This window comes from Pteropus alecto, unplaced genomic scaffold, assembly GCF_000325575.1.
Source record: "Pteropus alecto unplaced genomic scaffold, ASM32557v1 scaffold100, whole genome shotgun sequence".
NCBI lineage: Eukaryota > Metazoa > Chordata > Mammalia > Chiroptera > Pteropodidae > Pteropus > Pteropus alecto.
Window position 1 is genome coordinate 1,419,337 of NW_006430723.1, and position 16,832 is coordinate 1,436,168.

General features: G+C 47.8%; 1 protein-coding gene across 1 annotated transcript in view; it reads left to right on the plus strand.

Annotated features, from left to right (window-relative positions):
- Window positions 1-2,214: 2,214 nt before the first annotated feature.
- HK2 (hexokinase 2) overlaps window positions 2,215-16,832 on the plus strand; it is a 60,515-nt gene continuing 45,897 nt past the window's right edge. The window contains 1 exon segment of the mRNA XM_025049464.1: window positions 2,215-2,748. Within this exon segment, the coding sequence (XP_024905232.1) occupies window positions 2,686-2,748 (63 nt within the window). The 5' untranslated portion in view covers window positions 2,215-2,685.

Here is a 16,832-nt window from a genome sequence, read left to right on the forward strand (position 1 = left end):
AAAGAGTTTGTCATTTTTTGAGGAAAACATGCCAGTGGGAATGCTGAGTACTGAGGAAAGTAGTATGGGATGAGGTGGAGAGGGAGGCAGGAGCCATAACTACATAAAGACTTAGTGGTCTTTGTCAGGGGTTTGAATTTTCTTCTAAGATTGGAAGCCATAAACTGGCTTTGAGCCAGGGAGAGACATAGAATAGTTTATGTATTAAAGAGGTCACTTTGCCTCCTGAATGAAGAAGAGACTACAGGGTTCAGGATAGAAGTAAGCATGAATGGATGCAGGGGACGCATGGTAGAACAGTGTGGTATCAGCTCTGGCTGAGTTGTTGATGGCTTGGCTAGGAGGTGTCCAAGGACATGGAGAGAAGTGGTCAATTTTAAGATCTATTTTATAGATCAAATTGTCTGTTTGCTGATGGAATGACTAGATATGAGGATGAGTAGCAAGAAGAAATCAAGGATGACTTAGGGTGGATGGTGATGCCATTTGCCAAGACAACAGGGAAAGGAATAGATTTGGGAAGAAAAGTTGAGATCATCTTTGGACGTGTTAAATGTGAGATGCTAGTTACTTCAGTGAAAATGACAAATGGTAGGTGGAGAAATAAGTCTGGAGCTCTGGGAGAGGTCTTTGCTATAGCTTTACATTTGTGAGTCATCAGCATGTAGATGAATTAAGTCATGGGGCTGGGAGGGATCACCCAGAGAGAGTGCAGCTAGATCAGAGAAGTGGGTGGAGGACAGCCTTCTTTACTACTAGAGAAAACAGGGGCTGAGTGAGGTTAGAGGGAAAGCAGGGGGATGGATCTCCCTAGGCTCCAAAAGAGAAAGGTGTGTCCTTGAAGGGGAATGCAGTCAACTTGGCATCCCTGAGAGGCTGAGTAAGACAAGGGCAGAAAAGAGATGAGAACACATGAGTTTTCAACATATAGGTCATTATGGTGACTGATAAAAGCAGTTTGGTACCCAAGACTCACTGGAGTACAGGGAAGGAGGGGTTAGAATGTGTAGCTGGCAAGGGTACTTCAAGAAGTTTTGCTGATTGGCTGGATCATGGATGCTTTTGCTTTTTCTGTTTGTATATTCTTATTTTCCAACAATGACCATTTATTAATTGTGAAGCAATTAATAATAATAAGAAGAAACACATTGCAGAGAGCACTCCATTGTTTATGAGAAAAGGAGAAATTCCTAATAGAACATGGCAGACCATCTTCCCTCCACCGTGATCTCTCCAGCCCCAGGCTTGCTATTCTCCACAAGCACCAATCTCGTGTCTGTTGCAGTGAGTATTTTTCCTTCTTCCCGGCTTCTACTATATATATAAATTTGGAGGCTTGTGCCAGGCATTAGCTGTGGCTGTGGCTCCCACTCTTCTCAGCATCTGTAAGCCACCCTGCCCCACACATGTCCGGGATCATTTAGTCACCTACCCACATACCACTCACCTAATTTCACCAATGCATCAATCCTATTGCTGCGGACAAATCTCGTTTCCTGTCTTCTACTTATCTGGCTTACAGTGGCAGGATAGGATAATAGGGGAAAAAAATAGGGCCTCAAAGTTAAACGCACATGGGTTCCTTACTCCATCTGTCACTTATTAGCTGTGTGACCTTGGGCAAGTCTGTCTCTTAATGGTCCTGTGCCTCGGTTTCTTCATCTGTAGAACCGGGTTAGTAAAAGCCACATCCTATCAGTTTTGCGATGCTTGGCATAAAGTAAGCTGGAATTGCGGCGGTCATCCTGGATCAGATTTGAGCGGAAGCGCTGGGCAACAATAGGTGAGAACTAGGATGTTTCAGAAAGGTGACCCGCCAGCGGGGCCTCTCAAATAACCGCAAGATGCCAAACGGTGTCTCTGCCCCTTCACAGGGCGTGTGCTGGTCGGGTGACCCGTCTTTCCAGTCTCCCCACACTCCGGGTCCGTGATCACGCGCCCCCCACCCATAGCTGAGCCTGACGCGGCGGTGACTCATGCGCCTTTCCGCTCCAGCCTCTTGCCACGGACCACACGTCGCATCCCTGCCGCCCGGCTCCGCCCCCCGCCCTGGGCGCGCCCCTCCGGCTTCCCGGCTCGGGTGTCTGAGCGGCCGCGCCCACGGGCCATGCGCACTGATTGGCTGCGCTGCGGCGGCGGGCAGCCCGTGGGCGCACACACCCTCCCCGCGCAGCCAATGGGAGTGTGCGCGTCACTGACTGGGCGGCCCGCGAGCCGGCAGCCCCTCAATAAGCCACATTGTTGCACGAAACTCCAACGCAGGAGTCCCCGGCTGCCGCTAGCAACGCCGAGTCACCTAGCCGAAAGGATCCGCGGAAGAGACCAGGACGCGTGTGAGCAGGAGAGGTGCGATCGCTTTAGTGGAGCCAGATTCCTCCCAAGTTGAGCCTTAGTGATCCCGTGGCTGAAGTTAGCGCCTTGAGAGCGGAGCAACCCGACACGTCACCGGGAGTGATTTCTTGGGCACCTTCTAGCAGTTGTGACTTCCAAAACCTGTTTCTAGATACTCGAGACCCTTCAGCTGGGCGCACCGTCGCAGTTAGCCCTCTTCGTGGGCCGCCCGGATTCACTGCTCCCGCTCGGGCCGCCTCGCTCGGGTACGAAGCTGTGCGACCGCGCCGCCTTCCTTCCCCACGCACTCTCCAGCCTTGATTTCCCAACTCGGCGCCGTCGGGCTTTGGCAGGATGATCGCCTCGCATCTGCTCGCCTACTTCTTCACGGAGCTCAACCATGACCAAGTGCAGAAGGTAAGTAAGCGCGGGTGGGGGCGGCCGGCTCGCCTCTGACAAAGTTGGCGCGGTCCCCGGCCCTTTCCCTGGGGTCCCAGCCTGGATTCTCCTTGACTCTGCGGGGACACGCTTCTTCCCCATTCCGGGCGGCGGACGTGGAAAATGTCTGGGCGGCCAGGAAACTCCTGGACACGAGGAGCCACGTCCGCTAGGCATCCGCAGGCGTGTGCGCGCGTGCAAGGCGCTGGGGCTCGCATTCCGCACAGTTCTCCCTCCCTGCCACTCTGCGCGCGCTTTTTTTTCTGGAGGGGCGAATCACCCGAAAGTAGCCTTAGACTGTGGGGCCCACGTGGGAGGAGCCCCTCTGTCTCTGCCCGAGTTCCGGCGAGAGCACGTGGGGAGAATCGTGGCTGGGGGAGGAGGCTCCGCTGCCTCGTGGGGCTGTAAGGGGCCTCCCGCGCGAAAGGACCGCGTTTGGGGGAAGTGTGGTTGCCTTTGGCATTTCTCACGGCCTTGGGCAGGTGGGCTTGGGGAGACGCCGACCCGGGAGGGAGCTGGGAAAGAGAGGAACTCCTCTCGCTGCGCCCCCTGCCCGGAACTGAGGCTCCCGGAACTGAGGCTCCGCAAGGGGCGGACACTCTCTGTCCCAACCCCCCCGCCTTCCCAAATCTACTTCGGAACCGCTCAGCCTTGGGTCCCCGGGGCCCACCTCCAAGTTGGGGGCGGGCTTGGGATGTTACTTCTGGTGCTCCTAAAGTTTCTCAGACAGAAGCAACTCCTCCCCACCCTACGCCCTTCTTCCCGTCTTCCTTGAGATTTTAGTTCTTCACAAACGAGCTTTTTCCTGCCCTTGGCCCTAACCTGTCTGCACCCACCTCGCTCTCTGCAGCCCCCGCCCCCCGCCCGAGCTCGCTCTTGGGCGGCGTCATTTACATAAGAAAGAGCCTCCGGCGGGGCCGGGAGCCTAGCTCACAGCGCCTCCGGGTATGGGGTGGGGGTGGGGCCTGGCTGGGCCCGTGGTGCTATCACTCTGGGGAGAATTGTTTCTGAAATTCTCTGGATTTCAGGATCGGCTCCTGGCGGGAGGCCTCAACTAGGATTTGAGGAGAGGGGATGGACTGGGGTGGTGGTGGACGGTGTCCAGTTCTCTGAGGCAGTGAAGGAACACTGCTCAATTACATCCTTGAAGTTTCTGTGTTTTAGTGGGAACACAGTTTTGGGGAAATGTCTTGACATTATCCTTTGCCGAGGGCAACCTGTTCGTATTCCCATTTTGGGGATACGAGAGCAGTGGAGAGGATTATGGGTCTTGGGTTTTTTTAGAGCGGTGGCAGATGAACCCCCAAATAAAGCATTGACATTACCCAGACTCAAACTGGAGTAGGGAGCAGAGGGGCGGCTGTTTGAGTTGAGTTTTACTCTGCTTATAAACGGTTGTTACTCTCTCATTCCTGGGACGTGGCCCTGCTCTGCACTTTAATTCAGTTTTTTTAAGAACCTATCTGTGAGCCAGCAGGATCTTGGCAACTTATTTGGGCTTCTCTGCCCAAGAAGTGAGTTAACACTTGGAGAAGACTGTCATCCCTTGGCAAGTCCTAAACTACAAAGCTGTAGGATCTTTAATCCAGCCGAGGGTCTTCTCTGTTGGGCGAATATCATCCCAGGACATTTAAATTCTTTTACCGATTTACACTTCCTCAATGCGGAGGAAGTTTCTTTTTGTAAAATGAGGATGACAATAGCAGCCTTGTCCACTTTATGGAGTTGTAATGATTAAGCACAGCAATGTGAAAGCGGCTTTCTTAAAGACTTCTCTCTACAGTTGTAGCTACCTTTCGGCCTTATGTGGTGTCCGGGGGACACTGTGTGTTTTTCCTCTAAATTACCAATGGGGGCAGAGTTGAGTCAGTCAGGCCTTTAACTCACCAGGTGTCAGAACCTGGGATTTAGCCTCTCCTGGCTTAGGCGAGCAGGACTGTTTGATTCCAGATGCAATTACATAGGAAGTAGGAAGAGAATCAGAGAATATTTTGGAACCATCTTTTCAAGTTGCTGCTAGAAGGAAGAATAAGGAGAGAAGAACACTTGAGTTTGGTTTTAGAGCCTTTTGAACAGGCCTTGATTTGGACTCTTCTGAAATCCCTCATCATCTGGATTGTAGTTTAAGGCATGGAAAACTTTGGTTCACTTGCCCAGAATTAGCCCCAGAGAGTCACTTGTCTCCTGATGGACAAGTCCAGTGTTTTCTGCCATAAGAAGAGGGGTTAGGGTTATTTGTTCATTTTTGCCAGTCGATACTTTGAAACTCAGGAGCAAACATATGCCGTCTACTGTGTACCAGGCACTGTTTTAAGCTCTTTACATATGCGAGCTTATTAACAACAATCTCATGAAGTAGATACAATTACAGTAAGTCCTTAATGATAGGCTCTGTGACTTTAAGTGAAATAACGTATAATGAAACCAGTTTTACTATAGTCTAATTTATATAAACAAGAGTCAAGTTCCTCTGGCATCTCATCTGTGTTAAAATGAAACAACATTGAACAAAACAATGTTTTTTGTGGACCTGCTGTATTTTCAGCATCTCTTTTTCACTTGTAAGGAACTGAGGCACAGAGTTAATTTGTCCAAGGCCACTGGATTTTTTGGTAAGAACTGGGAATTGAAGCCATGCTCTTGACCACCCTGCATGCCCTTATAAACATTAGTGGACTCTGTCCTGGCCCCTGTCTGCATTCACTCTTGGATGCTGACACCTTTACTCAACATGTCCAGAAATGCAACTATCTCTCCTCTTGGTTAGAGTAATGGCACTAGTAACCTCTGGCTATTCTGGTTGGGAGCCCTGGGCTCACTGACATTCCTTTCTGATTGCTACTTTAGAGGCTTCCCCATGGTTTCCCTGTTTCCAGTCTCTTTTTGGAGCCAGACTGGATCATTTCAGAGGCCTTTTAAGATACTGCACAACTGAATGCACCCTGACCTACCCCCCATCTCAGCCTCACCTTTTCTGTCTTCGTTCCCCCAAAACTTGAATCACCATCCCTCTAAATGTCATGCCTGTTCATGCGAGGTGATGATCATGGGTAATTTTGTCAGTGGTTGTTCATGGGTATTTTGTATCATTCCTACAGTACACTGGAGTTGGCAGTTTTCAGTTCTGGTTTCTTCTTCAGGGCAAGGATAATCTGGCTGTTCATCTTCGTAGCTACAGTTTCTGGCCATTAGTGAGGTGCTCAGTGAATGCAAGAATGAAGGAGAGTACCTTCCTGGATAAAGAAACTGAGCGGGGGCTGTAGGAAGTGGAGGAGGGTGAGAGGCAGCTGGGGGAACTGCTAGTACTGGGCTGAAGGGATGGGCGGATAGGTGGACCCTTAGAGGGAAAGGCAGTGGGCTATTCCTCCATCAAGTTTTGAGGCTTGGCTTGAGGATGATCCTGAGGGCAAATAGGGGGAGGCAGAAGGGAAAGGAATAGGGCTTTTCCTATCTATCCTCCAGCAATTAAGCCTTTATGTCCTGTCTGCAGAGAAGATTCTTTTTACTAATTAAGGTATAATTAATATACAAGATACAGGATTTCTGTCTCTTAGGAATGAGAATCTGGGTTAACTAACAAGTGAAATGAAGTATACCTGTCTTCTTTTAGCCATTGACCAGATTGTTTTAACATGCATAGACTGGTGACATATTTTCACTTCAGTCCCGGAATATAGATGGCTCCCTTGGGCTCCTTGTATGAGCCAGGGGTGGCTTTCAACTCTGGACTTATTGGGAGCAGGTTATCTTGGAATTAGAAAGGTTCAGTAGAGCCCCCAAGAGTCAAAATAGGCAAGAGAGTTTTAATGTTTTTTAAGAACTTACTATGGGTACAAGGGTACTATGTGGGAAATTGAAAGGCACCTTTCAGTTGTCTGATGAGATAAAGCTCCAGGGAAAGATACTTTACAGCCACTAAGGGCGGAGTCTCTCTGGGCTGTAGCAGTTAAGAGAGGGAGTTAGGGACTTTAAGGGAACCTTGATTGATATGTTTTGAGCACCTACTACGTACCATTAATCTTCAGATAAGGGATTAAAGTACTGGGAATAAACACTGATTATTAAAACCTTGATAAGGTTATTTTTGACTGAGTTAACCGACATTGACTGGTACAATTTGTCTCATTTGTTCAACTTGTAACCTAATACTTAGTATCCTAATACTGTCTTTTCTCTGCTCAGAAGATAGCTGATGGTAGTAGGAGTATTTTTTAGCCTTTGCTAACCATCCATTTGTTTTGTATTGTCAAATTTCTATTTCTGAGAGGTCTAGGAAGTACTTTTTTTCTTTACTTCTGAATGAATTAAAATTCCCTATGAAGCTCCTCAGACAAAGCCAACTTTTTTTTTTTTTTCAACTTCACTTTTCAAAGTTAAACTTTTTCAGCACCCTGAAGAGTCTGAGGGCAGTTAGGGGCCGTTTTCCAGGGGGAATCAAAACAACCCAAACCACAACGGTTTTTTTCGAAAAATCTGGCAGTCAGAGTTAGGAGATCTGATGTACCAAAAGAACTCAACCCCAGAAAACCAGCTAGCTCTCTTTGTTCAGTTGCTTCTGGTTTAAAAGACAACTTGATAACGGGCTCCTCATTATCATCGCTGAGGTTTGAAGTCAGCAAGTTTGGTTTGTTTTTGAACGCTGTGTGTTTTCTGTCTTTGCCTCTCCAAAGCAGTGGGGCTGTGTGGTGGGGGGTGACAAATCAAATCCCAGAGTTCATTGGCTGTGTCTTAATATTACAAGCCATGGATCGCTGGCCATGCTTCCCTGCACTCGAGTGGCTGTTTCTGCTAACTTTGAAAGGTCTCTCTACCTCAGTGCTATCGACGCTTTGGGATGGATGATCTTACGTGAGGGGCTATCCCAGCCTATCTTGAAGAGCAAGAATTCCACTCTATCTAAATTTACAGGGACAAAGCCTGTTTACTTGTTTATTTCTACTATTCCTTTGGAGCAATAGTTTTTCAACTATTAATGATTTTGTTCCGCAGTGGACTTTGTTAATGTCTGGAGACATTTTTGGTTGTCAGAAAGCAGGTGGGTGGGGATGTTATTGCATCTAGTAAGTAGAGGCAAGGGATGCAGCTAAACAACTTACAAGGCACAGGACAGCACCGCTACCCCTGCCGCCCCGGCTAAAAAAATCTTTTCTGGCCCCAAATATGTGTAGGTTGAGAAACTGCATTAGAAGAAAATGGTCCATCCCTCCTTCAATTTTATAGTGTATCACTCATGGTCATATAACTAGTTAGTAGCAGCAACTAGGACTGTAGCTCTCAGCTCTCTGTGTGCTATGCCATGGGACAGTCATGGTGAGAGTGTTTTTTTTTACAGAAGATGAACTTAAGGTGAGGTCTGCAGACCACAGCAATCAGTGGATGTTCATGGGTAGGTTACCTGGCTGAGGATATGTTACCTGGGTTACTGTTTTTCTGTCAACCAGAAAAATGTGAGCAATGTGGGTACCGCAGGAAGCCAATGGGAGAGAAGTCTGCTTGGTCGTCCCTAGGAGAGTCTCACCCAGCTGTTGCTGGGGTTTCCGTGGAGGCCAAGCATCAGTTAGGCTTCTGAACAAGGTGGGCATGTGACCGCAGGAACATGAGCTCAGGAGCTGCCATAGCTGGGAGCAGAGGAAAGAGCCAGTGATACCCACTGAAGGACAGTCCAGCAGTCACTGGGAGTGGCTTCATGGTGAGATGTAGAACCAGGCTCCCTAGGGTTGGATCCTGGCTCACCACGCAACCAGTTGTGTGCACTTGGGCAGGTTAATTTAACCTTTCTAGGCCTCAGTTTCTTCCTCTTGTAAAATGGAGAGCGTTTGGATAACACCTTAATAGGGTTGTTGTAAGGGTTAAAGAGAAAGTTGGTATATGTGAAGCCCTTAGAGCTGTGCCTGACACATGGTCAACACTTTGTGTTAAATCCTGCTGCACCATCCATCTGGGCAGGAGCAAAAGAGGCCCTGCTTTTTTTCCCCAAGGGATTTTAGGGGATACAGGTTCTGGCCCATTTATGCTCTCTGATGTCAGATTAGAGCAGAGGACAGGGAAGGTAGAAGGATGGAAAGTTCCTAAAGTTAAGGAATGAGGAAGTGTCCTCACTTGCTCTCCAACTTCTCGAACCTTCTCTTTCCTGGGCGGAGGAGACCCATCTGTGAGCTCTTCCTCCAACTTGCTTTTTTTCCTGGCCTTCTTGGGAGCTAGCACCTCCACTGGGGAGTCTCTGGGACACCTTGGCCATTGGTGCACCTCAGGCTGAAGTGTCTACCTTGGGAACACAGGTGCACTGAGGAATCACAGCATTAGTTCAGCCCCTTTTCGCTGCAGAGTCCCTTCCCCCTTAGCACCTCTTCCAGAGGGCAGGAGGGCGGAAGGGCAGAAAAGCAGAGGCTCCAAGGGCAGTTGCTGAGGCCACTTGCGCTGAAGTTGGCCAAGTGAAATGCTTGCTCAGCCTTCCTCACTTCTGTCCCAAACTCTGGCTTCCCATGGGGGAAACTGCTTGAGGTGCTCTGTGCTGTCGTAGGTCCAGGTCCTAGTAGGTTTTGGTCCCACTGACCCCTGGGGTTACACTGAAGGAAACAGTCGTTCTCATATTCTTTTGGCACATTGGGTGAGGGTCCCTGGCAATTTTGGGTCAAAGCAGAGAGCTTTTTGCCTTTATATATAGACTCTGGGCTGTCCAGTGTGGCCCCTCCTTACATTGGGATGCCTGGGGTTCATGATAAACTCAAGGGGACCTTCTGTGTAGAACCCACACTTTACTCCCCTTATCCTTGTACAGCCTTTGTATTGTCTAAACCCAGTGGGGAGTCTTGGCTTTATTCTCGTGGGAACAGGAGCCAGAGAATCTCATCTCTCCCAAAGTGCTACCCTCTTTTAGGGGTGGCCGTGCATTCTGTACTTTCATCTGAGGATCTCTAAGCATTTTCTTGACATTCCTTCCTTGGAGGGACCAAGCGAGTTAACCTAGAGAGTGAGTCAGGACTGAGAACCTGGCTCTGGGAGCCCTTGGCACCCACCTACCCACCCAGCCTTCCTGCCCCTCCTCCCAGGAGGCCTGGAGGCAGTCATTGCTCTTGAAAGGCCTGATTCCCAACCTCTTCCTTCCGGCCTCTCCATATTGTCTGATAAAGGAACGAAGCCAGATAAGCCACAGGCAACTTTAATTAGGGTTAAATAAGGGCATTCGAAGCTACTACTTTTCCTTTTTCCCATCTGAGGGACTTTCCCCTCTTGTTTCCTGCTTCCTCCCGAATTTTCCTGTCTCAGCCCCTTCCAATGAAGCCTTCCAGCCATATCCCATTCGTTCTTTTTCCCTCTCTGTTTCCAAAGGTTTTAAAATAACAAACTGCGCACCACTTACCGAGTGTGAGACAGTAGTTGGCTCAACAGTCATTCAGAATTCAAACCCAGGCAGTGTGACTCCAGAGCCCAGGCCCTGAACCTCAGCGTGGGGCTCCCCGGGACAACTTGAGACGGCCAATTGTGTATCAGTTTCATGGGGTTATGAGTCAGGTGTCGGTTGAGAATGGAGACATTTGGGATCATCTAGTTCAAACCTTTCATTTTACAAATGAGGAAAAGTGTCTCTAGTGCTGTGTGTACTTGGGGACCAGCCCAAGCTCACAGGACGAGCTCCAGAGTAGGAGCCCAGTTTCTTGGTCCCCATCGCATCTCCTTTCAGCACCACTAATGCAGCATGAGCTCTTCTCATCATTCAGGTGTGTGCTCCCCAGGGACAGAGGTGAGGTCTCCTCTGTGGCCTGTACCTAGGGTGACCCTATAATTTATTGTCCAAACTCGGCCACTTTTGAGAGTGAAAGGACACAATGCTGCTGCCACAGTGTAAGCTGAGATGGTCCTGGGCAAACTGGGACAATGTTGCCCTGTCTACGATGACTGTGATTGTGGGGTAGGTGTGGCGGACAGGGAGGGTTTGGGGCTGGACATGGTGCAGAGGCACAGACCCAAGGGGATTTGGTCCAGCATGTGGACAGTGGGCAGTAGACAGGAGTGAGGACTTCAGACGCTCTTATGGGGCAAGAGACTCAGGGGCAGACTGGCCCCTAGCTGTCCAGGGGAGGCAGAATCCGACCCTAGGGGACCTGGGGTACTGGCCAGGGCAGCCAGCTAGGTGGAGAGGAAGTTGCGCTGCTGCCAGGATCATGTACGGCAAGGGCCAGGCCTGAAGAACGAGGTCAGGCTCGGAGTCCCGGGGCAGTCCTGAGGAGCCAGCTCCTCCCATTCACCCAAGTTACTCTCCCACTCCTCTCTTCAGCATTCCCGTGGCCTCCTGTATGGAACCATAACAGATATGTCCTGAGCACTTGCTATATCTCAGTACTTAGCTGCTGGCATCACAAATGTGAAGTTGGGAACATGTAGTCAATGCCTTCAGTCCTCCAGGGCCAGTGAGGGCGAGAGACACAAGGTGTCAAAAGTGAGTTGGTGCCCTGGCTGGGGAATTTGAGAAGGCATTTGGAGGAGATGCCGTTTGTGCTGGGCACTGAAGGGCAAGTGGGAGTTTGTTAGGCCAGAGGAGGAGAACATTCTAGGCATGGGATCAGCATGTACATGTTTCTGATCTTTGTAGTACAAACACTCCTCAGAATTGTATTGACGTGCATGATTTAAATGATTATAAATCTATATTTTATTATAGTGAAAGAAACTGCCTACTTTCTGCTTTTACCTTCAGTTTGTAATTACTTGTTGTCTTATTTACCTCCCACCACCAGACTGAGCCCCTTGCAGGCAAAAACTGGGGTCTCCTCTATCTCTATCCACAGTGCCTGGCCCTGGCACATTTAGTTTTCAATCGATGTATGTGGGTAAATGAACTGTGCCAGGGTCATACACATCTTGGACATACTTTTCCTTTGCACTGTTGCCCCACAGTTGTAACAAAATGTTTGAGGACAGGAGGGTCCTGGGATGTGTGTCCCAAATGCCCATCTCCTGGACCCCTGACAGGTGCTGCTGCCTGAGGTCTGTCTGGCTGTAATCTGATGCAGCTGAGAGCAGGAACTGGAAGAACAGGAAACCCTGTGACTCACAACGGTGCAACAGGATCCTGGAGGAGTGGCCTATAGCCTCTTCTGTCAGCTCCACACTTACTCTTCTGCCCCAGGCTTGTCAGTATACAGTGCTCCAGAGCTGGAATCGCCCTGAGGTGGCACAGTGGGCCCCAGTCCCCAGTGAGGAGTGTCTGCCTCGTCCCATCTGAAGAAAGTGTTGTGGCAGATTTTTTACTTTTGGTTAGCTGCATTTCAGAGGACAGGTCTTAAAGAATCCAAGATCTGCTGTCTTTTCCTTTTTTTTTTTTTTTTTAAATCAGAAACATCTGGCCTCGGTTTGGCAACTTTACAGGATAAACTTTCTGCCCTTTGCACAGCCTTGGTCTTCTCAGGAGTCTGTGAAGGCATTATTATTAATGAGCTCACTGATAGAAGTTACCCAGCTTTCCTGGGATGGGCACACCTGTGCCCCAGGTTAGGGAACTCAACTGGCTACCGGATGTTGTAGGTCCTGGCAGTGACTTGGCCTTGTGGGTCGGGGAAGCTTCTTTAAATTTTGGTTTTCTCATCAAATATTTGTGGTAAGACACTGGCAAAGGAATAATACAAAAATATGAAATTCTTTTGAAATTAAGTTGCAAGCATGTGTGAGCTCATAGTTCACTGGGAGGCTGTGTGTGGCTGCATTTACATTATGACTCTTCTGGTTTGACCTCTTTTGAATTCTCAGATCTCCTTGGGCCCTCTGACCATGCACAGTGGGTCGACTAGGGCCTAGTCAGTGCCTTGCCCTTTTTTCTTCCTCTATTTTTAAATTGAAGTATATAATATAGACAGGAAACTGAACACACCAGGTAACTATCACCCAGGTTCAGTAACAAATCATTACCAGCACCAGCACGAACTCCCTCTTAGCGTAATCACCAGCCTGACTTGTACTAGCACAGGTCTGTTTCTATACTTAATACAAATGGACTCCTCCGTACAGTATGCCCCCTATCGTGTCTGGCTTCTTTCACTCACCTTGAGATTGTGAGATTCATCTATGTTTGTTGCCTGTGTAGTACCCCTGTCCCTGCACTGCCAACCCTGTTTTGACTGGTTGAATTAAAGGAGATGAGACTAGTCAAAGCCCGTCACTTTAAGAGGGTATGGTCTTTCGAGGATGCTAGGTTGGAGCCTTGGCTATACATATCTTTAGGACAGGAACACGAGTGTTAGGAAAGCTGAAATTCAGTCGGTTGCTCCGCTTGGGGTCTAGAAGGTAAAAGGCAGGAATTAGCTAGTGTTCATCCAGTACCTCTTGGAGAGAAGGTTCTACATATTAAATCAGAAATACCCCAGGACTGCAGAAAGGCATTCCGGCGGTACCCCAGGGTGTCCTCGTGGCCTTAGCCCTGATGCTTATATACTTGCGGAGTTGGTTTCTTAAACAATTTGGTCACTCGAGTTCATACTTCTACCAAGAGGGTGTGTCCTGTGGGAATGAGCATTTGGTCAGTCATGTATTATTTATTTTCTTCTGTCTGCTTAGTAAAAGGATCAGGTGATATGATTCAGCTTTTGGTAAAATTTCTACGGCAAGAGTCATGAAACAGGCAAAGACGATTACCAAAAGCTTAAGACTAAGGCCAGTTCATTGGAGCCAAGTACAGAGCTCTGAGCTTCCTGACAGTCAAGGCAAAAAGGACAGCTCTCCTTGAGTCAGTCATTTTAATTTCATTGGCTGTAGCAGGAAGCACAGTGAGTCTGGGCAGCCAGACTTTCTTCTGACATTAACCCCACAGAGAATTGACTGGTCAGTGAACAACGCAGCAGCTTTACACAGAGGGGTGATCTTTATGATCCTTCCTTCCCACGATTCCTTGATTAAAAGTGATAGGATTAAGTCATACTAGTTACGAAGGCATTGCAGGAAGGAGCTAATGTAATGTAGTAAGTAGCTTTCTGGTCCTAGAATTCATAACCTTCCAGGATCTTGGGCTTGCCCACACCTTCTGAGCCTTTTCACACTGTTTCCAGGTCAATGTACATCTACTGACTTAAATGTTGTATATGTATGTTCTTAGCCCACAAGCAAATTCCCCTGAATGCCAGTCTCAACAGGCCACTTAGTCACACCTGTGACACTTCCCGTGGGCTGCCTGGCATTGTACTTGCCTTTCTTATCTACTGAGACCCATCCCTCCATTCATTTCAGAGACATTTATTGGGTCTATAATATGAGCTGAGTTCTGTGCTATCTTATATGTAAAGTCCTAGAGAGCAGGAATCTTGATTTCTTAAAATTTTTTTTGATTGTGTACATATTCGTCTCCAGAATTGATTTCTTTAAGAATTATGTTCCTGTACACCGTAGTGCTTTGCATATAACTGGTTTTCAATAAACGCTATAAAAGGTTTCAGTGGTGGTCAGAGACTCAGGAGTTGAATGATATGAATCTTAAAGACTTAGATGTAGAAATTTAAGGTTTCAACATCTTAAAGTGTTGAAATTTAACACTTCCCTTTGAAACTGCCTAAGGTATTCAAGGTAAGATTTGCAATACTTTATATAAAAACCATCAACGTTGGAATAGTGCTTGCTTGATCAGGACCATTTTCCACTGGGTCCAGATAGGGTGGACTCAAGAACTAGGCAGCGGCCATGAGCCATTCAATTGGAATTGGCCTCCAAGATGAGATGGGCCCTTCTGAACCTGTAGTAGGACTGCCATTTCTTGTTTTTGATCGTAGAGTAAGGTGTCTGAGTGATCCAGAGTTTAGTCTAAACTGTGCGGCCTTGGTCCATGCTACTCCCTGGCCTGTTTCTCCAAGGTCCCTTCTAGGTACCTCTGGGCCTTTCCTTTTGGTGCTTCCCCAGACCTGGCTGGGGCTGTGTCTGTCCCACTGAGCCACTGTACACTTTGAAATAGAGCCTCTCCTAGGGCGACCTTCTGCTCTCTCCGTTCCTTGCATCGTTGCTATGGCACGATTTCCCCTCCTTTTAGTGCTAGTCTGGAGGAAAATGTAGGCCCTTGTGGAGACGGGCTTCCCATTTGCGGTGTTATCCTATTTTATAAAGAATATAGGGTTAATTTCCCTTTAGAGCTCTCCTGCTTCTACCTATAATTCTGTAGAGGAAGTGGGCATGTCGGAGTGGTGTATTATGGTAAGAAGGAAACAAACCAAAATTGCCCAGTGAGGAACTTCTCAAAAGGTAGGAAAATGTAGGCCCTTGTGGAGACGGGCTTCCCATTTGCGGTGTTATCCTATTTTATAAAGAATATAGGGTTAATTTCCCTTTAGAGCTCTCCTGCTTCTACCTATAATTCTGTAGAGGAAGTGGGCATGTCGGAGTGGTGTATTATGGTAAGAAGGAAACAAACCAAAATTGCCCAGTGAGGAACTTCTCATCTCCTCGATTGCTAAATAGCTGTCCTCTGAAACTACTCTCTTTCTCTGTGATACACAGCCTTGTCTATGCAGCAGGTGGCCTTTCCATACCTCAGGCAGGCTTTGCTTCTGATCTGCCTCTGTTTCCCCAGCCTGGAATGCCTCCTCCTTTCCCTCTTTCTTCCTGATAGAGATTTAAAGAGAAGCAGCCCAGTGTGGTAAGACACACACCCACCATAGAAAAGGAAGGAACACTTTGGGGAAATAGTCTCTGTTTGGTTAACCCCGAATGGGGCTGTGTTAAGAAATGTTCTTGACCCTCCGAGGGTGGCATTTAAAGGGAAGTCTAGGAGAAAAAGAGGACAAGGGATGGAAAGGAAAGGGGGTGGGGCCGATGTAGAGCTTTAGTTTGTCACCCCATTTATTATGCCAGTGACACCATTGTGCAGGGCTAAGATAGTCAAGGTAGAATTTGAATATTATTATTTCCTCCATTTTATCAGGAGGAAACTGGAGCTCAGATGGAGAGTTACTCACCTAGTGTTGCACACCTATACGAATGCTAGAGCCACTATTTGAACACCGACTTTTCAGATGCCACAGCCCACACATTACTATCACTACCTACGAAATGAGGGTTGGCCCGAATGATTCTGCTTTGATAGATAGTTTCCAAGAAGTACAGGGTTAGTCTTTCCAACTCCCAGCACCCAGGATCAACACAGGATTATTTCACATGTAGCCTAATATCTTAACTTCTAACTTTCAAAGACCCAAGCAGAAACATGGTAAAAATGACCTTAAAAGGTGTTGACCAGAACACAGCCCACCATTATCACATTATTGGCATGATAGATACCAGCCCAAGGAGAGGAGATGTTTGAACACACAGCCCTAAAGGTGTCAGCTTGACTAGTCTGGAATGGATTCTTGGAATTCTTAATGTTTTTTAAAAGCTATTGTCGTTCTGATGTGCAGCCAGGTTTAAGAACTCTTATTCAAGTGGCAGAATGGAGACTAGACAGAAGTTAAAGGAAAGTAGATTTATCTTAGACTGAGGAAAAGCTTTGTAGCAGCTAGAGCTGACCAACAATAGAAGCTAACCAATTTAGAGAAGTAGTGAGCCTGTCATGTGTGGAAGCATTCAAACCTAGGCCTAATGACTTATTGGGGTGAGAAAGACAAACTAGGGAAACTCAAATGCTGTTCGTGTTCAGTGAGATTGAACTCATTCTCCTTAGGGCCTTTCCTTTCTAAGAATAAGTATTTTTCAGCCGTTGTCCTACTGCTCCGTGTACATTTGGTATCTCTTAAATGACTTTCTTCTCTGACTTTGGGCCTGGCGTTCCTCCTCTCTGGCTGCTTTGTGGGTGACAGCTGGCAGGATTCTGCAAAGTGCATTCACTTCCTTCCCATTCCAGGAAAACCGTTTTTGTATGGAGGCTGCTTCTTGCTTCTGACTTCTGCCTCCCTTGGTCACCCTTCCCCCCACCATAGCAGTGCCGGCCAAGGCTAGGTAGGCCCAACGGTATGTTTAGGAAAATGTGACATTAGGGGATTAACCATCCTTTCCTGACTATCCCTGATAAACTTGGGGTGGATATACCATCATACTGTGCAAGAGGGAAAGTTTGGGCCAAGGTGCTACTGTTGCATTTTTCACAGCTTTTCCAT